Source organism: Hylaeus anthracinus, unplaced genomic scaffold, assembly GCF_026225885.1.
Source record: "Hylaeus anthracinus isolate JK02 unplaced genomic scaffold, UHH_iyHylAnth1.0_haploid 11989, whole genome shotgun sequence".
NCBI lineage: Eukaryota > Metazoa > Arthropoda > Insecta > Hymenoptera > Colletidae > Hylaeus > Hylaeus anthracinus.
Window position 1 is genome coordinate 17638419 of NW_026534337.1, and position 26060 is coordinate 17664478.

At 44.5% G+C, this 26060-nt stretch overlaps 1 protein-coding gene across 9 annotated transcripts in view; it reads right to left on the reverse strand.

Moving 5' to 3' along the window:
* Positions 1–342: 342 nt before the first annotated feature.
* The window catches only part of LOC128887632 (multidrug resistance protein homolog 49), a 40668-nt gene continuing 14950 nt past the window's right edge, over positions 343–26060 (reverse strand). For 2 of the 9 annotated variants that reach the window (XM_054143736.1, XM_054143735.1), the window contains exons 6-19: positions 14215–14348; positions 12642–12711; positions 11898–11985; positions 11597–11790; positions 10926–11174; positions 8128–8541; positions 7591–8014; positions 6693–6896; positions 5174–5525; positions 4799–5029; positions 3546–4495; positions 2549–2950; positions 2296–2442; positions 343–835 (exon numbers count right to left, since the gene is read on the reverse strand). In XM_054143736.1, coding sequence (XP_053999711.1) covers positions 632–835; positions 2296–2442; positions 2549–2950; positions 3546–4495; positions 4799–5029; positions 5174–5525; positions 6693–6896; positions 7591–8014; positions 8128–8541; positions 10926–11174; positions 11597–11790; positions 11898–11985; positions 12642–12711; positions 14215–14326 — 4041 coding nt within the window. In that variant the 5' untranslated portion in view covers positions 14327–14348 and the 3' untranslated portion in view covers positions 343–631. The other 7 variants (XM_054143737.1, XM_054143738.1, XM_054143742.1 and 4 more) reach the window with 7 other exon arrangements.

Sequence of the window (26060 nt, forward strand, 5' to 3'; positions counted from 1 at the left end):
AAATCTTTCTCGCGATCGCTCGTCTCATAGCGATTAAGTACACTACCGAAAGCCAGAAATGGGCAAAATTTCAAGTAACGGATAAAAAATAAACAACATTTTGATTTAAATTCATATCGAGAAATTCAATTGTTGGAATTATCACCCCCCCCCCCTCTCTCTCTCTCTCTCTCTTTCTCTCTCTCGCGCGCACACACACACACACACACACGCGCGCGCGCGCGCGCGGCGTTAAATATATCAAGCAAAGGCGGAGATGGACAAAACTTTGATCTGTATAGCACATTTCAGACAACCAATTAAAAGCGAACGACCTTTTATTGGTTGTATTCCTGTAATGGATTTCTTTTCGATGAATCTATCTTAATATTCTTTGTGAAGAAAATTTTGCCCATCTCTTAGCAAAGGCACAAGTTCGGAGAAACGATTCCTCGCTAAGCTCGATCACAGAATTCCGGGGTCCGGGGATGGTTCCGTTCTCGACATATTCGGAAACAGCTCGTGCACGTCTCTGTGCTTTCCCGCAGCATGCTCTTCTCGCTAACCAGATGCGTCGAAAAATCTGTCCTACTTTTCTTCGATCACGAGACGTGCATTTCACTGTTCGAACGTGCATCAACGCGACGCGACTTTACTCCATCGCGGCTTCTTGAAGAGCGTGCAAATGAGCGTAGAGTCCGTCGGCAGCTATTAGATCGTCGTGGGTGCCCATCTCTGCGACATTTCCTTTCTCCAGCACGCAGATCACGTCGGCGTTTCTTATAGTGGCCAGCCGATGCGCTATGGTGATGCACGTTCTGCCCTCCATCGCCTTGTCCAAAGCCGCTTGCACGACCTGCCGAACAAACAACGTGAACAATTCATTCGGATCTCTTCGTTGCCTCTTTCGATGTTAAATACGCAACAACAATTTCAGAGCACGCGATGGTAACGCGACTACCGATAGTATCATCGTTTTATTTTCAAAGCTAAAATATCAAAGTGCTGTTCACTCGAGAGTGGTATCTCTTTTCGGAAAGTGGTATTTGCAACAAATTGAACGGTGTAAAGAAAAAGGAAAAAGAAAAAAGAATAATCGCTGTAAAACTGCGCACATCGCTGGATCCGTTAATCGAGGACGCGTTTTAAACAAACAGACCCAACGTGTATAATTCCACGTAACACGGTTCATTATCGCGACCGCTGCAGGATCTTGATGTAGCCGCGTAAACATATGAATTTTAATTTCTGGAAATTAACATATAAAGTGTGTTCCATTGCGTAATACGTTACGAGCCTTTGTCGCGATATTCTTTTTCCTCGATCTCGGTTAGCGCTATTTTGCTCGGTGTTTTCCATTAAAATCCATCAGGGCTCATTAATATTCATCTTAGTTGTTTTTCCCAACGAAATATCCCGATAATCGTCGGTGTCGTTCGCTCTATCAAAATAGAAAAATAAGAAATGGAACATCGCCGGGAAGGTTTTCTTTTTTCTTTTTAACGAAGCACAAGCATAAAGACCGATGAATATTAACGAAACACTGTCAATAAAATGTTTAAACGAATAAACATTATACAATAATTTGATGTTTCGTAATAATACATTTGTATTTTCTCTTAGAAAAGACCAACAGTTTGTAAAATTATTGCTTATAACTTGCTTTGCAAATTAAATAAACTTGTAGATCAGTTAGAACAATAACATGACAAAAAAAATGAATGAATCCATGACGCGTCTGACGGGATCGTTTCGCGGATGATCGAAATCGGAAAGGAAGTGCGCTCGATCCGGCCACAGAGGATTACGGCGACGCGTCGCGTCGCGTCGCATCGATCGATTCACGTTTTCATAGGCCACTAACCCGATCGACCGTTCGAGTTCTCACGAGGACGATAACGAGCACGGCTCTGCGTCGTCGCGTTTTCGATTGAATCGAATCTTGTTTGGTCGGTCGGTATTAAGCCCCTCGTGGAATCGTCTCAACGACACCTATATACGATGATATAGCTAGTGCAACGCGATACCCTCAAAGTAAACTCGAACGAGATGAGTTGGTAATTTCTTGAAGCTTTTCAGCCATTATACATACGTAAGACAGGCAGCTTTAGTATTGCTATCGATCAAAATTTCGAAATCAATATCTCGTCAACGAGTGAATTACATAAGAATCGATGCGATGCGATGCGATGCGAGGTGACGCGACGCGGCGTGATCCTATGAATGATGAAACGACAAAGATCGTTGGGTGCGTTGCAGCTCGAGATGCTTCTACGAGAGTAACGGATGGTTGATGTCGTTTCGATGGCTGCTTACCTTTTCGCTCTGAGTGTCGAGCGCAGATGTGGCTTCATCGAGGAGCAAGACTCGAGGATTTCTAACCAGAGCTCGGGCTATCGCTATTCGTTGCTTCTGCCCCCCTGAGAGCTGCGTACCCTTAGATCCTAATCTAGTATCGTATCCCTGCAACGAGATCGGATCGTAATTTTGACACAAGTACGTACGTAAAATAGCGAAAGACGATATGATTACGCTACTATATTTCCCGAATGAAAAGCATCGCGCTTACTAGTGGTAGAGAGCTGACGAAGCTATGGATGTTCGACTTCTTGGCGGCTTCTATGACCTCATCCATCGGCACTTTGCGAAAGTTGTCGCCGTACATGATGTTCTCAGCGATCGTCCTGTCGAAAAGGACAGGTTCCTGACCCACCACGCCGAGCTGACAACGGAGATTGCGTAAGGAAACCGAGGAGATGTCGCGGCGGTCCATCGTCACAGTACCGGAGATGGGATCGTAGAGTCGTTGGAGCAGCTGGATGCAGGTGGATTTCCCGCATCCACTTTGGCCCACCAACGCGACCATCTGGCCAGGCTTTACTATTAGATTCAAACCTTGCAGAATCGGCATCTCTTGTCGCGTTGGATAGTGAAACTCCACTTTCGAAAATTGAATCAGACCTTCGGCTTTCTAAAACCAAACGTACGTCAACTTTCATTCGATTCGCATCAACTAGAATGATTTACATGCTGTATGGATACCTATGTATACAAGTTTTCGTTTTAAACGAAACTTGAACTTGACGTTTTCTATATTGTATAAAAATTGACACGCGCCTTCTTGGTTGATAATTGTAGGAAAAATTTGTCGCGCAACCAACTGTTTATTTATTTATACGATAACAGAAAGTAATTTACGACATTTATTCCAACGACGCGACGCGAATAACGAGAAGATATCGAACGACATGTATTTTCTTCAGAAAAGGATTGATAGCACGATACATAAATAGAATATAATGAGAAATTCGATAGCTGGCTAAATAGTCGTTATGTAACGGTCGAGGAACGCGTGGTTCTGGTATGCATCATCTGTCCCAAGAGGGTGGGGTTTCGTTAAAGAGTGACTGTTTGACTTTGTATCGATACAGGTGATAATCAGTGGTAATCAGCGGTAATCAGCGGTAATCAGTGGTAATCGACTAGATAAACAAGACTAGGCTAATAAGAGGATCGTCGATCTAATTTCGTAATTAGCAACGTAAAAGTGTAAAATGTTGACTCACCCAATCGAGATCTTTGTCTTCAGAGTCCGGTGGCGAGGAGATTTCTGGAACCCTGTCCAAGAGTTGGAATATTCTTCCAGCGGAAATCTTGGCCGTATTAAAGTTTGGCGCAAATGCGAGCGCCTGTCCCAACATCCAAGAGCCAAAAATCAGAGCCTCGGACACCTTGATCACGTTTTGATAGCTCAAGCCCTCGGTGGCCACTAGGGATCCACCGTAATACAGACTCAAGGCGTAACCGAAAAACGGTGTGGTCTGACCGCACGAAAACACCAATCCTCTGAGTCTGTTTCTGATTCTGGTCGCTTCCGCAACGTGTTCCAGTTCGACGCAGTAACGTTTCAAGAACGCTTCTTCTTTGCCAAGACTAGCCACCGTTCGTATGTTCGAAATCGCCTCGATCGCGATCCTCGTCGCTGCCTCCATCTTTTTCTTCTCTTGCAAACCTTGACCACTCATTACTCTGGCTTCGAAGAACACGGCGCCTAGGACCAGTGGTATCGAGACCACCGAGACCAGTGTCATCTTCCAAGTGTAATACATGGACAATCCGATGCCGAGAACCAGCGTCGACAACGCTTGAAGAATAGCACCGACCCGTGTTCCCGTTGCACCTTGAACAGCACCAGCATCCGAAGATAACCTGGCGCAGAGAGCACCCACGCTGTTCGTGTCTTCGTCGTACCAACCCATTTCTTGCTTCAACATCGCCTCGAACGTCATACTCCTAAGTCTCGTGGTCATACGAACGCCGGCCAAACCAAACATGTACATTTGGAGGAAAGTGCCCACTCCCGTCACTATTCCGACCACCAGGAACAGAATCGAAAAGTTTACCGTTTCTCGTCGCACCTCGTCCTCGTCCTCCAGACCCAACACGTAGTAGACTTCGCCGAAAAGGACGGCAAACGCCGGGAAAGACGCGCCCACCATTGCCGCTGCTAAACACCCTGAAACCGAACGATTCCTTTCGTTTCGCTTCGTCTCGTTTCCCTTCGTTTCGTGAAACGTGAAATTACAGAATTTACCAATTTTATCTTCGTCGTGGTAATTTCACGTGTGTTTAAAAAATACATGATATTGGAATTTGAGAGGAAAACGGGTATCAAAACTCAGTTTCTCTGAAATGAACTGAACGGTACATGTTTGTTTGTCGTTGATCGATAACCGAAACGATGGGACAAACGTACGGATACTCGAGGACCGAGTGTATAGATAAACGATTCAATTGGTCTGTTACACGGTGTGCTAACCGATTAAATTGAAAGGCCATTCCGGCTTGTTGAGTCCGAATATCCTCATCATCGGTGCGTCGTACGGTTTCTCGTGCTCCTCTAGTTGATTGATCGAGCTCTCCGACGCGCCTGCCAGAGATAACCGATGAGAATGCATCGACAGCGTAGAAAATTGTCGCTTCAACGGTGGTGGCTTCTGCTTCGGTATGGCAGCCGTGACTGTTTTAGCGGCTGACGCCGTTGCTTTCGCTAATCGGATAAGAACAATGATCTCGTGAAAAGCACAGGACCGAGGTTTAAAACCGTATCTGAATATTTTACTACGATATAATGGAACCAGGAATAATTGATTCGTTTAATGAGTCGTTACGAATCGAGACAAATTTAGATTACCTTTAGCGGTGGCACTAGCGTCGGCGGAAACCAATCCGTAATAATGATTCCCAAGGGCGAGCAATTCCTCGTGAGTTCCCTGCTCGACTACCTGTCCTTCCTTTATAAAGACGATTCGGTCGGCGTTGGTGATGGTGGAGAGTCGATGGGTGACGACGATCGTCGTTCTACCCTTCGAGGCGGCGTCCAAGGCCCTCTGCACCGTCGCCTCGCTGTGGAGGTCCAACGCAGATGTGGCCTCGTCGAGCAACAATATCGCTGGTCGTCTGACCAACGCTCGCGCGATCGCGATTCTTTGTTTCTGTCCACCGGACAGCTGAGATCCTCTCTCTCCTACAGGACTGTCGTAACCCTGAAACAGAGCTTCTCGCGATAACTTGTTGTCTCGCTACTCGATCGTGGACGAAATTTCATTCCAACAAAATATACATCATATATACATACATATATCAGGCTGTATTCTTTTATTCAAAACTATTTTTATTCTGGCAGACTAAAGAGACTCTTTCTCGTTTTTCCTTTGAAAAGAGACAAAGTACGCGATCGCTAAAAAATAATGAAACGATCGACCGAAAGACTAGAGTTGGTCGCAATTTGTGGACAGTCAAGAGTCACCGCATCGGATGCGGTCGTGTTTGTTGATAATTATCGACGGAAGAGAGACCACGTCATTTACTCGTTCGATTGCCACGCACAGAAGAGGCTATCAAGATTTGTCGCGGCTTGAAATAACGATTATTCGATCAAACATGGAACAACGTTGGCACGTTCCTTTTTTCATCGCGTAATCGTTCCTTGTAAACTGGCCACTTGTTTTGGTCACGGCTGCCACCGTAAACGCAAAACGCAAAACGCAAAACGCAAAACGCATCGCGAGTTTCAAACTCGTCTAGCGATAATTCGACGATATACGCGCGATCGTTGGCGCGCTCGTAATAGGGGATACTGTTATTTGCTCGCGAGCGGTTTAACGAGGCGTTTTATCGGCTGTTTGCTAGCGTGTTTGACGCGAATAGGCGGTCACACCTGAAACTATTGTTAACACGTTGCAACGGACCGGTCTTCGATGGGCTACGTTCAACCCAGTCAGGGGTTCGAATCCCGAATAATTGCGGAGCAAATTGAACGAGACAGCTGGTAGACAGAGGTAAGTACGCGACACACCTCTCGGGTTACCGCACGCTCCTCGCGCTTAACGAAAATCGCATTAGCAGCGCATTAGCAGCGATAGGAACAGCGAAAAAATCGAGATGAACATTTCAAGAAACGTCACGATTCACGGGCATGGTTTTAATTAGACGAACGGTCGCGTCGGTTGGTCAGGATTTCAGCTATCGCGGCATCGAGACGAGAAAAGGAATCGAGACCGTATTAAACGCGTACACGTCCGTGGTTCCTCTTCTCTGAAAAATTACCGAATCGACCGCACAGTCTGCGATGCCATAAAAGGTTGAAAACTAAAATTCCGCTCGCAGCAAGCAAACGCGAACGGAATAGGGGAGAAGGTTCAGGCACTCACCTCGGGCAGCTTGCTGATGAAGTCGTGAGCATTCGCCTCCTTGGCAGCTTTGATCATCTCCTCCTCGGTAACGCTGTCATTTCCGTACCGGATATTCTCTCGTATCGTTGTGTCAAAGAGCACCGGCTCTTGCCCGACCACGCCTATATGCGAGCGGAGCCATTGAACGTTCAGTTTCGATATGTCCACGCCATCCAGCAGAACCTGTACGCGAAACGTTTTTATCATATATATTTTGGAAAAAAAACCTAATACGCAATTCGAACAGCAAGAAATTATTAGGCTCGAGTAGAAGGGCGAGCATCGAGAAAATCCTAGTACCTATTTTGTCGTGCAAACGAATTTCAGGTCAAGTCTTTTTATCGGGGCCGGTGCACCAACCACGTGGAAAATGTAAATGTGAGTTGCCCCGAAATCAGTATGCCAAATATATGGCGTAATATTTTCGGACCGAGAAAACTGCGACGGATGCAGAATGCGAGAGAATCGTAAAACTTTTACTACCGAGAAAACTCCGAAGGTACTGCACTCCCCCGTGAGAAACGCTTCAAACTTGTTCCGTAAAATTCGCATAACCGTCGCGAATACAGATGTAATAATGAAATTCTTCACGCCTGGGATCAATATTTTCACAGTTTACTCTCGGGTCAAAAGTTGCTTCTAATTGGATGTTAATCGAACGACAAACCAAACGAGTTTGACAATATTTCAAAAGGAAAGTTACGTTACTCTGCGATATATCGCAATAATAATAAGACGATCCGAACACGACTCGAATATTCGCGTAGAATAGAATACCGAAATGTAAAAAGTAAAAAGTGCTCGCGCAAAACTGACATCTTTTGCTTCCTAGAGGAATTTTGGCCAATTTCTCAGTTTTACTTGTAACTTTTCTCACCTGTCCTTTGTGGGGATCGTACAGGCGTTGAATGAGTTGCAGACACGTAGATTTCCCGCAACCGGATCCTCCGACGAGGGCGACGGTTTCGCCGTGATTGATCTTCAGATTTAAACCTTGAAGTACCTTCACGTCCCGTCTGGCGGGATATTGGAAATGCACGTTTATGAACTCGATCTCGCCGTTAACGGATTGAAGCCTTTGGCCCTCCTTGCTGAGACTGTCGATCGCTGGCTGTCGATCGAGCACCTGAAATATCGCAGCGGCCGAACCTCTCGCGACCGCAAACGCCTCGAGATGAGGTGACGTTAAACCCATGTTCTGAGCACCGGCCAGCACCCCGAAAAACACAATCACCAGTACGGCGGGCGTGTACTCCTTCACCTCTTTCGGTCTGTCCTCCAGGATAAGCTGGACGCCGTACCTAACATATCGTATAATCAAAGCAAAGTATAGTAAAGCAAAGTAAAGTAAAGCAAAGTAAAGTGAAGTAAAGTTAAGTAAAGTCAAGAATTGTATAAAGTTGGAGGGACATACCAAAACGCTATAGCGTAACTGATGTATATGATGAACCACATGACGCCTCCGCCGACTCCAGACCACATTCCGCGCCTTATTCCGGTCTTTTCCGCGGGAACGAGCTTCTCGGAATATCTGAGGACCTCCTTCTGTTCGCCGTTAAACGCGATTACAGTTCTGATGGCACCCAACACCTCTTCGGCGACGGTTCCCGCTTGGCCGTACGCGGACAATTCCTGAGCCGTCAACGAGCTCTGCACTTTCGCCACCACTGCGGTGGCTATCACTATAATCGGGGCGCAACTCAACACCACCAGAGTTAATTTCCAGCCGTAAACGAACGATATAACGATGGAAGAAATGAAAGACACCATTAGGTACGTAAAGACGCCGAGCTTCTCGCCGATACCGTCCTTCATTTTGTCCAGATCTCTGCAAAACCAAGAAAAAATCGTATCGGAAACGTTTACCAGTGATCGTAATATGCTATTACGCGAGTCGATTACTCGGTTTTTTTCCCGTTTCGAGTTTCCCGAACAACTCGCTTCGGTTGATCGCTTTTATCGGTAAACAAAAGTGCTTCGAACAAACGTTGCTCCGTTTGAAGAAGGACACGATACACGCCGCGCCGATACTTTTGCTTCCGGTGAATCGTATACGAAGGAAATACGAAACTCGTATTCTTCTCTTTTATTCTACACACAGTGTATATTAGAATCTTTACTTAATTACCAGAGTAATACCGATTATTCTTGATTGATTTTTCAACAAAAAGAATAAAATAAGATTTTCATGGTTATAAAATAATATGATAATATTAACGAAGCCTCGAGTGACTTGGCCATAAGTCGTTGGACGCAATTAGCTTCGTTGCTATAACTTGCCGCTAGTTCTATCGAAACTTGTCGTCGACCAAAATAACACGGTCCGTGGGCAGTCATTCAGCGAATTAATTAAACTTTGCGTTATCTCTCGTCGTATAAAGGTCACCTTGAAATCGCCCGATGTTCTTCAAATAGAAGGCAAATTTACGTTTACAATTAATAGAAAACTTGTACACGTAAAGCATGAATCTAAATACAAACGATAGTTGTAATACATTTTGCGAGTATCGTGCAAAGGAATTTGCTCGTTATCCAACTAAATTATTATACCCTCCGACGTTAACAACTTTATAAATACATATATTCGAAAATTTTGAACGAATGCAACAAGTGTGATAAAATTAAACTGTGCATTGCATATCGTTTGTCGTAAAAAGTTGTTTCTCGTATCACGCAGATAAAAGGAACGCGAAGGTCGAACGTCAAAATCTTTGCCAAACGTATTCTTTATCATTCTCCTACTCGTTGGAAATTTTTTGTCGGTTTCGTAGCGTAAAGTTTACCTAAAATGTACCAAACACCACGAGAGAATCTCGTTACATAAAAACTTGCAAGCAATCGTAACATTTGTCGCCCAACAGTTGGGACTCGAATGTAATCAACGTTAATCCCGATGCTATTATTGTCTTAGGTATTGCCAACGAACGAGTGTACCTAAAGATTTAAGCGATTTATCAAATCACCTATTCACGTATTCGTTCTCTCGACGATACTCGCGAATATACCAATCACGACATTTCCTCTCTCCCTCCGAGCATTTTATTTGATATTTGATTTTTTAAGTAGATATGTTAATTTAGTATATCGAATTGTAAAGGATCGATTAGCGCATCTGCAATCGGTTACAATTACCGTCTCGATTCACTGCGGTAGGTTCAATAAAACGTTAGCGTGACTCGCAGAGAAGCACAGCTAAGATTTACGCAATCGTTATTATAAATGAACGCGAACCAGACGTAAGCCAACCCGTTCCTAATGCCAGACGATCCTCTGAGTAGCCTGATATACGGTAGGTATTTCGCGATATTATTTTCGGTAAGCTTTATCGTGTTTTAAACCGGCACCTTTGAACCGTTTGTTCCGACCAGGAAACACTTGGATACGAGTACAATCTATGTAGATGTAGTATGCAACCAGCGAAAAGTAGTCGTTGCTTTTCAACTGGTCCGAATAGTCATCCAAGTAATCATTTTTATCGCGAGAATCGAATAATTTAAGACTCTGTTTACGATAAACATCGATAATTGTAAATAAAAAAAAAAATGAAACGAATCACCGAGCCAAGTTATATGTATCAAGTTTCATATTCGATCCATCGTACTTTCGTTTACGCAATTACAGTCGGTTGCACTTGTGCAATGGTTACATTCTAACAAAGATTCCCCTCCAAATAAACGAGTTACGCAAGCAAGACGACGATGACGACGATGACGACGCCGACGTTTCTCTTGCCGTGTCTTAATTAGCCAGTTATGAACTCTCACCCTCTTGACTTTTCGATAATTACGCGAGTCGCGATGCGACACGTGGCGACCGCGAATAGAGACACTGTTGTATCGAGCAGAGATTTCGAGTTTCGCGAGCAGCCACCTGTTGACGAACGGATCTCGTTTCCCAAAGTTCGCCAACCGCTTCTCGTCTCGAGTCGCGACTGCCATGCCGCGCGCACATCTGCACACTCGGAGATCGAAGCCACGAGATTTCTCGACAAGTAGGATCACCGTAAGAAAATACGACCACTGGCCGTACGTATCGAGGATATGTACCGCAATAGTACACGCACCATCTTTGTATTCGTGTCCAAGGCTAGCTCACCTTTCTCCTACCTTTATACGATAGATTCTCTATCGAGCAAATCGTCTAATGAATAATACCGAAGCATAGATTTCAGCCTGTACTCGGTCGCTTTCAACAGTTTCGAGGTATACTTACTCGGTGATCCTGCTGGCAAAGTTGGTCGACGTGTTGATATCGTACCACGTCATATCCTGCCTGAGAACCGCGCGTAAAAACATTTGACGCACCCTAACAATCTGTCTGGAGGCCGCAATGTTGAGAAAGTCAACCGTGAACACGGCGAAAACGAATTGAAAGGTGGAGAGTGCCGCGGATGACACGCCAAAGGCTACCGAATCGTCGTACAGCGCTGCCATTCTTTCCTCGTACGTGGCCTCGGGTCCTCTGCAATCGAAATTGTTGACATTTAAGTATATCCGTGACTCGAATGATAATTCTGTTCCGCGTATCGTGCAAACATTCATCGATTCTATAAATACATATAGATAATGACGATGATAAAGAAAGATAAGCATGCTTCGGAGTTTGGAGATACCATCGAAAATGGGGTTTGTTGCTTTTCTTCTAAACATCAACAACGAGTTTTTCGTTATTTCGAATCTCGTTAATATGATATTTTTCATGTATGCAAGTTTAAAACTATAGGTCGCTTGCACGATCTATTTTCGCCTAGGGACAACATCTACGTAAAAAGACGTCAGCGTCAGCGTCGGCGTCGGCGTCGACGTTGCGTCGCTCCTCTCGAATCCCGGTTAATTCTAAAAATATAAAACTCGGTAGGCGTGTCTGCACGCGTCGAGACTTACAAGACCTTTCCACCTCCGAACCACTCCAGTATCAGAGTCGGTGTGCTCGTCTGATTCTTCATGTTGCGATCCACCAACAGAGTGGTGAATTCACCGTACTGAATCGTCGAAATGGGGATGCAGAGGCCTGTCAGAGTTCCCATGATCAGGCCACCAAAGATCAGCATCAGCTCCCCGCATGTTGCAAATCGAAACTGAAAACAATCGAAGCGGTTTCCTCGTCACGATTTAACCAATTTTTTCGCAACAACCTTCACCTAACAACGTTGTTCCGGAAACTTAATAACGATGCCAAACTTACGAGTCTGAAGTAAGGCACTGGTGGCAACGTTTGCTCCGGCGCGACTGGTTTCTTGTCGTCTTCCTTTGTTTGCGGTGGCACGAACTCACTGTCGACAAAAAATTGTTGTTTCGTTGATTAACCCGTGAACCCGTTACGCGTACACTTTCCGGAACCTAACCCGTTCCATTGGAACACAGAGAAACGATCTATACTCGTTCAAGAGTACTTCCGGATGTACATACATATATTATTATATAATATTGTATGTATAATAGAATCGTTCACGACTCGTCATTTTCTTCGGAACTGGATATTATCGGCGAGTAAGAACGCTTTCATGCCAACAATTCCCGTTGCGCTCTCTACGGTAAGAGTTTGATCGGTACGGTAAAAGTTATGGGCATGGGCATGAGCCTACCCAAACGTCCAAAAACCACTTGAATTGGATTTGGCCGAAAGTTGTTGGTATGTAAGCGCTTCACTTCTGATCGCCGATCCGGAAGGGCTCTTCTCGAAATATACCCTTCGAGGGGATGAAAGACAATTTTTCGCTATTTACGTCGGTTATTCGATATGTCGTAAAAAACGCCTTTCATTCCCTCGATTAAGCAAGTTTAACGATAAATTTATACGATTTTTCCGGTTTCTAGGACGAGGATTTTCTACAAGAATCCCGATCCCGTGTTCGTGTTTCTGTATACTTTAGTCTCTTATATACTTTTATTTAACATTTTCATTCTGTTTCGAATCTTTTATTCGTACATTGGTTTGCCATTCTCTTGTAGCATATACTCGGTTTCCTCTTTATCCTTCTCCGCATCTTGGAGTGTGTCTGAAATGAAATATAGAAAGTACCGTACACAGAACGTTCTGCAACAATAGTTTCATGTACACGAAGAAGAGAAAAACTTTAAAGATTACTTGGTCCCTTTGCACCGTCGACAGTGCATTCCGTCCCTTAATCTTTTATTTATTCGATAAGAATTACTATTGAAATTGTACAATTAAACGATAGTTGACGTTGAACGCATAAAATTCAATCTGTAAGTTTACGTCCTTTGAAGATGACCGATTAACAAAATTCTCGTTTAACACCAGCAAAAATATTCTTTTAGGAAATAATCGATTTATCCAGCAGAATCCAAAGCCACCGGCGCCGCGCGCACTACACGAGCGAATTCGTCCATCCTCTGCGAAACGCGTTCGACAAGTTTCACGTGTCGTGGAATCGAATGCTAAATTAACCCAGCGCCAATACGCGCACAAATATTTTAACTTGTTTGTATTCGTATCTAGATTTCTATCCAACATCTGCTCGTATCGCGGACTCGTTTGATCGTATGCGTAGCTTTCTTAAACCGTTGGACAAAATTTCTAGTTTGTCCGCGTCGCTAATTGCACGTTTAACTAACGTCGCGCGTACAGTTGTAAATTTAACACAGTCCCATTTCTAGCTTCGTAGTACTCTCGCGGGTCGTACTTGAAACAAAGTTTGCTCGATCTTGTTAGCTTGCTAGCTTTGTAACGCGATACCGGTATAATTTCCAGCATCCGTTGATCGATCGATCCTCTTCCACGATACTCCTCGACGAGACGCGACGCGACGCAACGCGACGCCCGTGCCGGCGACGAACGAGCCAAGCTTCTACTCGAGTATATTTCAAATGCTCGAATGCAACAAGAATATACATATACGATATTGTATATAGAATAGAAATTTGTCAATTTTGCTGATCAATTTTTCGACGTTACGAACGATTTAATAATCCGGTACGACGTACGCGTACGAGCGATATTATCGCGCAAACGACACTTTTCGCGTCGATTCGCGAAATCTCGAACATCATCGGTTCGCTATCGTTTACGAATGATCGAGTGTTCCGATGGCGAGACGCGAGTTAAAAGGGAGAAAAAGTTGCAATTTGTCAACCCATCGATCACGAACCATTGTAACCATCGATCACCAATGGATAGGCCACCGTTCCCGCCTTCCTGTCCGCCTCTTTCCTCGCAACATGCCAACTTTTCAGAAAAGTTCAACTAAAGTGTCACCGATAAACCTATCAACATTCGCGAGTGTAACCTACGGTCTACTCGTATCATCCGCGTTGATCCTACAGGCACACCATGTTATGTAACGTTCAAATTTCATAAATTTCTATGATATTATACATAATTGTACATATGTATTATGTAACATATTCTCGCGTTTTCGCGAATAATCGTTTAAAGGATCGGAAGTATATGCAAACGATAGAAACATGTTGATAAATTACAGGAAACAAAAGAAAAACTAAGAGGCGAAAAAAGCGTAAGGTAAGCGTCGCGTACTTACACTTCGAGAATATTTTTTCCTGGCGGTGAGAGTTTGTTCTGGGGGGTTCCATTTCCATACCCTGCGCGTTCTCGCGCGGGTTTGCGGTCCACTGATAAATTCGCCGTGTCATCGCGCATTCTTAATTAACAACTCTGCAATCAGAACAATAAAAAATCGTTACAGCAGCATAAATTACCGAATAATTTCCTACATTTTATACATTCATTTCTGTAATAATATTTATTAAACTTTGTCGGAATCGTGGACTTTCTTCGAGTTTTCGATAAAATCGAAAGCACGTTGACGCTAGGACGCAAACGAGCGTTGCGCGAACGGGGAAAAACCATCCGGCACCGTTCAACGATCGCCGATAAATTAGGCTGGCCTGACGTTTTCATTACCGGGTTGGTCTATATTTGTTGAGGTCAATATTTGCCCGTGCGATCCACGATGTTACCGTTCGATTCAGTCGAAACGTCTGTCTCGTTGTTCGGGTCGGCGTGGCGCGGCGTGGCGTGGCGCGGCGCGGCGCGGCATCGGCATGCCAGCCTCGCTCGCGTAAACTGCAATTAGCAACGATAATCCGGAAACAAGAAATTCGATTTGCCTCGGTCATTATCCACCTTATCGGACGCTTACGATGTAGGATATCCAATCTGAGCGATGATTAGAAACAGCAGTAATCTGTGTCAATCTGTGTTAGTTGATTGAATAATTAATTAATTGTAGTGTCCGCGCCTCCCATACCCAACAATAAGGAGTCAAATAAAAACACGAAACGTAGGCTACGGGATTGGTCTTGTAGGTAAAGCGGTCGACTGTGGATCCGAGGATCGTGGGTTCTCGAATCTCCGTGCCTTATTTTTCGTATAGACTCCTACATAATTGATCCAGGAAATCTGCGAATCGTGTTCAAGTATCGCAAACAAATCGGACGGGGAAAGTTTCATTGTATTTTTGATGGGTTTCTTCAGAACATACGCGTTGATCGTTCCTCCAGTTAGAATGGAGACAAAAGAGGAGCGTGTTGATAAAATCACGAGTTTCCCATACACGAACAAAAATGTGCTCGAAGCGAAAGCAATTTTTGCAAGTTGAAACTGCGAGTCTGGATTCCACACGCCTGTAGAATTCTAATAATTCTCGCGTAAAAATGCACCCGGTGCAACGATCAAAACTTTAAATTTGTCATGGTCAGAATTTTCATCGCGCCGATTAAATTCGGTGTTTTCGTCGGTTCATGGCTTTCTCTAGTGAGCGTCAAAACGAATATGGAAATTTATATTACCAGCATCCAGTAGTCGCTACGTGATCGAAACTTTCGCATGTATTACTTTTATACGTGAATAGGTACATGTACATTTTTCAAATAAAATTAAACGTTTTCATTTTTCAACCGAGATTTATTCGTTAACTCAACTTTTTCAGCTTAATCGTTAACGGAAGGATCTGAATTTTCTCATTATTCTGTACTTGGAATGGAATTACTCCCAGGAAATATATTCACCGCGAAGACGCGGTATATGTATATAATAGCGGATAATATAATAATACGAATCGTGCTCAATCTCTCTTGTACGTACTCGTCGAAGCTCGTCCTGTCCTTTTATATCGACGATAGAAGGCTAGGAATTCCTAACGAAGCCCGAAAGGAATCTAAACGAGACTCGATCGAGTAAACTAAACGAAAGAAAGCCACTAAGACGCTGTCCTTTTTATTCCCCGATCACCGTATCTTTTATTACTTTTGCACATTGATCAAACGTTTCTTTGTTATTTGTTACAGCACGATACGGTACGGCACGTCGACGCCGACGCCAACGCCGACGCCGACGCCGACACCGACGTCTCGTCTGTCATGGAAAAACGAGAAAGAATGTTACAGCGCCGTAAGTAACCACGCCACGTGGCTACGAGTATCTTTCGACCTTTATTTTCCTTTAGTTTCACATGTTAGTATTTTATTAGCGAGTGCCTCTTGCACTCGAGGTTGAAATTGAGACGTTGAGAGAGAACCGAGGACGGCAACGCGCGGTAAATTTCATATTATTTATCATAGTTCGACGAGCAAACTCTACGATTTCATTTGTCTGCTTTCCAATAAACTCGACGACCTCTTCGTTTCGATAGAAGACGATCCAATTTTTCCTTCGTTGCCTTGCCTTGCCTCGACGAGCAGTTTATAAAATTTCGCGTTCGTTACGTTACGATCGATGCAACGATAAATTGTCTCCAAAGTTGCAAGCTCGACCTCTCGTGCCGAGGACGTCCCTATTCCTCCTTGCTCTTTTCCGCAGCTCGTAAATCATCGATGAGATCGTGAAACCGGTAGTAGGCCGGAAGGAGACCGGAAGGAGCTACCAACTAGATACGGAGATGCATTTGCAGCGTTTTGTCATCCCTTGCTGTATACACCGATCATGCATCACGTGCGACCTACCTTTTACAGAGAAAACTAACTCTCGAGTGACTAACGGTGAGTTCGATCCAGTGACTCTTCAACATCTATCGATTTAAACCTCTTTACACGACTCGACTTACTGCAATAGTTTTTCTTTTCGCGTTACATAACAACACACAGTCGAGCCTGAATAACCCGTGATACAAAACACCACCAACGATTTCTTCAGCGTGTTAATCTCCAGCCAGAGTGGGAAAAGAATTTTTCTAAAAGTTGACAGGCCAATCTTTTCGGAATTTGGCTAACATCGTTGGAAACAAATTCCACCGCGAAAACAATCCTCGCCGGGGTTTGTCGCGATAACGTATTCGCGGATTGCTCGCCGATATCCATCGCATTTCCTTTGTTTTTTTTTTTGTTTTTTCACTCGAATAAGTTGGTCGAGATTGCGCGTTCCGGCGCTGAAAAATCGCGTCTAATGGGAAAAATTGCCAAAGTTACAGGAAAAGTTCCGGGCACGACTTTCGTCGTCGTCTGCCACGGCACCTTTCGCAATCGCAAAACTCCATTAAGCTCGGAAACTAATTTCCAACGAAGTTGCCGGCGCGAGCGTTGCATAATCCTTTTGCGGTGTTGGGGCGACCCGCATAAATTTCGATCCCGTCTGGACTGTGCCCGCAACTCTGAACGCATCTCGCGGATCCTCTTTCGATCCGCGAAAATATCGATCAACGGTACGGCAAATAATCCGTTAACGGAGTTTTCGGAGCGATTACGTTGACACGTTGTTCGTTATCACCGCTCGATTCGGAAACCAAGCTATATACTTGGCCACGGTTTCGAGCAATCATGTTTTCGATTAGGTAGAAATAACGGTATAAAATCGATAAGTTTGGACCGCGAACGATGATTCAGTGATAATTTGGTCGCGTCGAGCCGCGCGGCAGCGCCGAGTTGATTTTCAACCAACGAGATTACGCATCCGACGACCTTCCGTCTTCCGTTTCGCAGTACGTAGTCAGTGTCTACCGTCTAGGCGATCGAATCAACGAACATCGGTGGTCGCGCGTCCAGCTAATTTTAAACGTTCTAGACATCGAGTACCGAGATAGATACGATCGTCGTCTCCGTGTCCTCCTGATTTACGACGTCCGAGACTGCTTAATGACCGTTGCCGTTTACGAGTTTCCTCGTTATTAAACGCCTCGGTATACATATAGCCTGGGGGGGCCAAGTATGTCGATTGAACGCTAGTAGCGGGGAGCCTTGAACAAATGGAGTGCACGATTAACGTCCAAGCAACAGCTCGCGATAAGAAAAATCGACCGTAAGCGTCGCGTTTCATTCACAGTTCAGGGAGCTGATTTATCGCGTCGACGTTTTTGCGAAACGATTCCGAGGAACCGGAATGAATCGTTAATTTGCTTCTACCAACCAAACGATACGTTCTTCACCCTTCCTTTTTCCTCTTTGGACAAACTTTCGACGGAAATATCCATTCTCTCTCTCTCTCTCTCTCTCTCTGTATACATATATCTGTGCGTTCCCGCAGAGTTTTATCAATGCTTGCGAATCGAAATTGTACGTTCAAGAGTTTGCGAAACTCCCACCGTTGCGCAACTACATGTTTGTGTGTATATATACAATATAGAATAATACAGCTAGTATACGAGTAGCGTAGGTAGCGTTTTGGTACAATTGGTGTTCATCGTATACCTTCTTGTACGATATTTTCCTAACGATGCGCGATGGCCTAAAACCTATTTACGAGATTCGAACGATCGACTGTATGTAGAATCGCGTGCACCACCCAAAAGGCTAAATACACCACGAACAAGAAGAACCCTGACAGACGAGATTGTCTGCAACCTTGAGCGAGTCTGGCCAGCACCGGCTACTTTTCTGCCAAGTTAATCTCGCGGAAGCTTCTTCGATGTTGGCAGCGCAGCGTGGGCTTAAAATTCTCTTTCTCTTTCCTTCTTTTGTTGACCACGCGACCGCGTACACCAGAAATATCCTGCGGTAGAATGCGTTCGAAACATTTCCTCCGGTTCTGTCGTGACAAATTTCTCCAAAGTTTTTATCATTGAAACTACCGAATAATACCGAATCCGAATATTATTCAGCGTAAGTGAAAATTTCGCGAATCATCGGTAAATAATGGACAAACGGAACGATATCAACGATGCTATCGTTATCGAAAGGTAATCCGGCGCCAAATCCGGTTATCCCCCCGACAACGTGGTATCTTTTTCGCTACAAAAGGACACTGATCGATCGTGATACGATCCAACTCCGCTTCAGAATTCTGCATAGCGCAACAAGTCACGGAAATCTAAGATTAGTACTCTTTCACAAATCTAGTTTCAAATTGTATACTGTGTATGTCGTTAAACGCTAATTTATTATTTACTATCATAATTTATACTTTATTTATTAAAACTTGTGTCAACAGCCAGGCATAATTTAGGTCAGCGTTTGGTAGTTTTAAGAGGAGAGATGTACGAAGAGTATCGAGATGACTCTACGTACACCTATAAACGTGGAATCCACGTGGAATGTACGTTTCTGTACGCGTCTGTTAGTCCATGTTTGCGCTCCTGTGATTTTTTCAGATTTTTTTAATAATTCCAGTCCGTGACTGGAGAGAGAAAGAAAGAGAGTGATCGGAGTCGTTTGAAACGCGTCAGGCCTCGAAAGAGGGCAGCTCCTTCGATCCAGAAATAAATCCCGATAGGGCAACGCATCGAGTGGCGTGAAGGAGTTGACGAGGTTGGGAATTCCGTCTGCGAAATCGCCGTGATATTCGGATTTGCCGGAGATACGGCGAGATCGATGATCCAACGATATATATCGGGTTGTAAATTAATCTGCTATTCGATATCGATGTACTATCGGAACCAAAACGTATCCCGGTTAACAGAGATAACGGCAACTACCGTTGAATTTTAGATCTAGATTTACGTTTAGATTTTTAAATATTCTTTCTTAAGATACAATTTCCGTAAGTTTCTTGGTTATCGTTATTTTTAATCAAAAAGGATAAACGAAATAGTAGTAAGTTAGGTATACCTGAATCTTACTTTTCCTTTGAATTTACTGAAAATTTCACACATCGGATAAGAGGAAATCGACAAAGAACGCGACGTACGCGAGGAGCAGTGCGGTGTCAAGACCTCGAGCACAACATGTTCCAGAGAATAAAGGATGGAACACGAGAGATCGAAGGGGAATTAGATTTCCAAGGGAGAAAACTTGTAATCCGATTCGTAACAAACGGAAAGATCTGATCTCGTCTCGTCACGCGACACTGCCTCGGCTCGCCGCGCCTCGCTTGCTGCGCGGCCATCACGTTCTTCTCGATGTCTGACTCGAGACGGCTTAATCCTTTCGCACAAACTAATTCTGTCACGGAGAAGCTACATATGTATTTCCACGAGCTCCGCAACACTATCGACATACTATACATACATGTACGTATGTATTCCTAAATCCGATAGAAACATCGATTCCGATCAAATTTTCGAGATGAATATCGATTTATTGTAAAAAAAAAAAAAAAAAAAAAAAAAATAATAATAATAATAATAATAATAATAATAATAATAATAATAATTCTGTATCGGCACCAAGATACGGCACAAATACAGTTACAAAAGCTGGAAAATGATTAGACAAAAAGATTTAAAGAATGGATCGAATCGTTTAACCAACAGAGACGTTGGATCGTGAAAAATAAAGCAATCGGAGGAAAGACTCGAAGAGAACCGACTCGCCCACGGCGAACAATCCCGCACGATTTCCAATCGCGGTTTACGGCTTTCGAAAATCCACCGACAGCTTCGTCGATTCCCGTCCAATTTTTGCGTCTCGAGCGTCCCGTGTAAAGTATAAAAAAGAATTTACGAGAAATTACGAGAGTTTCGGATTACGGAGGACGATAATTGGATAGTAGACGGAAGCACGTTTTCGTCCGAGAATTTCGAGTCGTTAGAATGTACGGAGGGAATTCGCGTTAATAAACGAGATTAAATCGCGCTGGATCTTGTCAGCGGCGTGGATCGCGATCCTTTGCCGCGACAACCATCCACGGCACGTCGGTCATCGTCCAATCTGGTTACAGGAGTTTCGAGTTTAACGGCGTTACGCGAACGAACGCGAGACTCGCGAAAATTTCGCCAATTTCATCGGGCCGAGTTAACGAGCTTTCAAAATAAAATTACAAAGAGGATGCTTGCGAGATGGGAAAAGCAAACGAGACACGTAGATGATCGGTACAAGGAATCCTATTTCGAATCAACCGAAAAATCGCTTGAAAAAATCTTGCAATCGGTGGTCTCGACCGTTTCGATACGGTATCGTTGTTGAAATTTCAAATCAACTCGATAGCCTGATTAAAACCGTTCAAGTGGGGTCCACGACGATGCATCAGCCATCACTGACTACCGAATCGTTTTGCTCCAATAACCAACCAAATCACGATCTACGTATCGTAAATATTCCTCGGCATATCCTTTAATTGATACTGGACACTGGACAATTGAATCGACGCAAATACGCAACGATTTAAATAATTGTCGAGGAAACAAAACATATAGTAGTACACACCGATCATACTATGTCATACTACACGTAATATTTAACAGCTGAGAAAGAAAAAACGAAAGACGCGATCACTCGATGTGCCATCGCGTGGATACATTCTTAAACAATTTCAAGTTATCGTTGTTTACTCACAAATCGCGCAACGCTAAGAGAAACATACGGCATTTATCTAATCATTTTCACCGTTTGTATGGCTTATCGTAGTCGCGTAAAATTGCACACGCGTCAATAATACGCGCTGACATTTTTTTCAAATTTCTCGATTAATTTGTAGAGACAAAGGTACCGGTATCGAAACGTTGAGCCCTGCTCGCGTCATCTAATTGTATCTATATTTGCGATCATTTTTCTCTTATTCGGGGGTCATAACATCCTAAACATTTGCTTATAAATGTACATTTTTTCGCGAACGATATAACATGGCTGATAACCGAAAGTGGAAAAAGTCGAAAAACGGCGTCAATCTACAATCTAACATCTCGTAATTCATTGTGCTACTATCGTATTTAAGATAAGGGCCGATAAAAATTTGTACGATGACATTACGTAACCTTTAGTCATTTTCCATACGCGACAATCAATGGTTCAAGTTCTCGCGAGAAACACTGCGTCGTTGGCCTACAGCGAAAAAATGCTCTCGTATAGAGTGGACGAGGTTTTTTCCGACTGAAATGCAGAAGAAGAAACAAAGGAAACGGAAACACGGTGCGAAAAAGTAACGTTTCGATAAGGTTGCATCCAAGAATGCAGTATTCGTTCCCGCGATAAAAACTTGCGAAGAAGAAAGTACAGTACTTTGCGTATTCGGATCATCTTTTGCTATTTTCTTTCAGTCGCAGAAATATTTGTTAGTTGTTAGAACCTTTAGCTGTTTCAACGTGCTTCGCAACCAGACGCGATACCCTATTCCAGAGGAATGTTTCCGTCCGGTTAACGACGACTGGGACTGAATTCTGGCACTCTACCAACTTGCGTCCGATAGATCCAACGGACATCAACGGTAGTTTACTTTGAACGATATTAACGGTCCGATACAAGCTCAGCCGTCGGATTTTATTTTCCTCGATATTAACACCGAAAAACGGAATGTACGGATCAACGGTTTCTTAGTCGCGGAAGAAAGCAGCAGAATTTCGCGAGGGAATGGATCGTTTTCGTTCATGTAGGTCAACGAACACGGCTGTCCTGGCAAAACCTTGTGCCTGTTTGCAACCGCGCTTAGTAAACATTATATACGCGGACGTAACTTATTTTGGGAGGGCCATCGCTGGCCGAGATCCGAATCGTTTCGACTGCTCGAACGTTTCTCGAAACTTGAACCGAATCGTTGCGTCGAAATTTTTCAAAAAGTATACTAATATTTACTTTCGTCGTTCTTCTCGCTTGTGTACATTTCTTTCTTTGCTGTTCTCATCGTTATCCATTAATGGTTTTCGTAGTCGAATCTCTGTAACACCGTTTGAGCAGAGCCTAAATTTTCCGTTCACCTTTCACCGTTCACTCATAGCGCACTCGATAAATGTATCCGTCTGCATCGACAACATCGCGTATCAATCCGTCTGCGATGTTCGAGGCACGCGGTTTAACTCGAGTCTGAATCGTAAAGGCGATAGGCCAAACCGATGCCCGAACTTGGCTTCCCTGTTGCATCCTGCTCGGTAAGCCTGCACGTGCGTTTGACACTTTGTGCCGATCGCGCGCATCCGTCTCTCGTTTCCACAACTTGGAGACAACTAATCGGAAACGAACGATATCGTATCAAGTACTCGCGCGATGGCCGATGCATGCAACTTGTCCAATTCATTAATGCGACACTTGTATACAAATAATTATTATAATTTTAATCGTCTGTTTGAATTTGCCACCGTGTATAACCGACAAAACGCGACTTTTAATTTACGGAAACAGGAACTAAACGCGTAATTAAACGCCAAGCGCCAACGACAAACCGCCAGCCGTCACGTACCTTGTCCGCGTCTACTGCTTCCAATCGTTATCCCAAATATATCTGTTCTGATCAACGATGGGCCTCGGTGCGTTGACGGACCCCTTCATAAGTGTCCCTCGCGACTTCACTAGGCGTCACTATGCGGGCTGACAGTGCACGCGTTTTCAAAACGAGCGTGCACAAACCGCGTGATCTAGCACAAACGACGAGGATTCGGTATAAACGACGAGCTTGAATGCTCCAACGACGACACCGATGAAGCTGTGCGTAACAATGAGTAAAGCACCAAAACGATCTCCGCGAACAGTTGACACGTGACGAACAGGAAGACCGGTACCAAATGTGGCCGTCTTGCCGCGTCTACCAATTACTGAAGTCACCTGTCGAAAGAGTCTGTCTTTTATACTCTCGTGGTGACACGGGCGAGATAAGGCTGGCTCCCGGTCTTTACACGCGGCTGGGTTTCCTTGTTCTCGGTCGTGGCTAGAACCTACGATCCTATACACGTGTCGGGAATGCGGAAACACGCGCAAACGACAAACTTTCGTACCAATTTCGTTGCAATTCGTCGAGACATTTCAAAGAAAACTTATCAAGCTACAACCTTCGACACCTGTGTAAAGCGACTTTCGATATAGCGTTTGCCGGTCGACACGGTTCCAATCCTGAACCAATCGATACCGTTCACCCAAACATGCCTACAATTTCGCCTTATTTTTCAGAATAATCTAAATAAATTACTTTCATTTATTGATATTGATCGTCAATCCCGAGTTTTATAATCTATCGATATCGGATTACCGACAAAACTGCTTTCGCAAATGCCTCGAGAGTCGAAACACGATAGCATTCGTTTCTCGGATTGTCGTTGAAGATGGTAGTTTGAACGCAAATCACGATCCCGACGCTCCTTGTCCATAAAAACGAGGAAAAGACGACGAGAAAGAAAAACGTACGTTTCGCTATCGTTAGAGTAACTGGGGAATCCCGTTGTTTCCCTGTGGTTTCGCGGAAAGTTAGCGACGTTCCAAGTCTCGTTTGTCAATCGCGTGTCAAGATCCTCGACCGACAGTCGAATTCGTTGAAAGAAGAAACGATAGACGAAAAAGCGCAAAGGTATCGCAAGGTATCGCGATATTTTTCAAGTAAAAAGTCGGGAAAGAACCGTCTCGGGTCGAGGTTGGCAGAGTGGACGACTGTACCTTATCGGGGACAGCAGGTCGCGAAAAAATTCAAACGTGGAATGTGACGCGTTGCTTTAAAGTAGACCAACCACTGTGCGAGAACGGAGCCGCTTCGAAAAAATGGCAAATCGTCCCATCGTTGCACGTGTTTCCAAATATCGCGAGGCATTACGATTACCCTGCTCCCCTTTCCTCAGACTCGATAAACAGTCATTCGAAACAAGGCAATCTTTGCGGCGATTCGAGTAATTAAAACGAACAACCAAATGTAAAATGTGAAAGTAGAGTGAAAAATATGAAAGAAAAGAAAAGAAAAGAAAAGAAAAGAAAAGAAAAGAAAAGAGACGAAATTTCTGTTTCGATAATGTTACGATAAACGTGTTTCTATACTTGAACGATAAATGAAAATGCGCGATGGAAACGCTTATTACGTAATCGGGCGACTTCTGATCGCACGAAGAGAGAATCGAGAGATCGGGGGTCTCGTAATCACGCGTGTTTCTCGTGTCGAGGGTCGGGGCAAGCGCCACCATAAAAGCTCGATCTGACAAGTGAACGCGGCTGCGCGCGACACAACGTGTGTTGGTACTGCGACGCGACGTGGCATTGACCTTGAATTTCCGGCACCAAGGTCCGAGGAAACACGAAATCGTGGACACGCGCGGCGAAAGCTCCGAAACGGAAAAGCCAAGGTACCACGGGAACCCCCTGAAAACGTCCGAATCACCACTGCTCTACCCGTCTCCAAACTCACGCTGTTGCGAGCACCGATTTTCTCTCGGCCGGGTTTTCGTGGACCGCGATGCTTAGTAGCTTTCGAACGACTGACGCAACGGTGCCTCGACGTCCAGACGCTTACGCAACGACGCCGTGTCCCCTCTTTTTCATCCCCTCGAATTGAAACAGACGCGACGTCGAAAAGGGACGGCGACGGCGACGGCGACGGCGACGGCAACGGCGACGGCGACGCCAACGGTGACGGCGACGACCACGACGACGAGCAAACGAACGTACACGGTATAGGCGAGATCGGAAATGAGCCAGCGGGAACCAGTGTGAACCGGATATGGTCGAAATTCTGAGAACGGCGCGGCGCCTGGCACATCCTGACGTCGCGACGCCCCTGACGATCGAACAATGACGTACGTTACATCGACGCTTTTTCGTGTTCCAACTTGTGACGTACTTGGAGACTCGCTCTTTGACGCGCTCTCACTCGTTCATTCTTAACCCTTACCAATCGGTGTCGCGTAGGATTACCGGTCTCGCGTTCGGTGTGCGCGTTGCGCGAACATTTTCCTTTTACCATAGTTTACCTAGGATACTATTAGGTTAAACGTGAACCGTGATTCGGGCAGCGGGTTCGTCATCGATCGCGTAAACGAAAGTAGGAAAAATTCTGCGCGAATACTGACGTTCGTGGCCGGATAGACGGCTTATACGGACCGTAAATACGAAAGCGCAGGCTTGGCACGAGATAAATGTGGGTTGCTGGAGCGCAACGCTTACAAACGGACTGCCGCTGGCTCTTGGATGAATGGATATAATCCGACCGATTTATCAGACTTCGCTTCGGTTTCTGGACGAAATTAAATCGTTCCTTTACCAACTTCTTTCGACTTTGTACTATTCATTTTCGCAACCGTGTTGCGCGATTAAACGTGACCAAAATATTACCAAGGTAACAACATCGACCGATAATATTACCAAACCGCTCGTCTTCCGA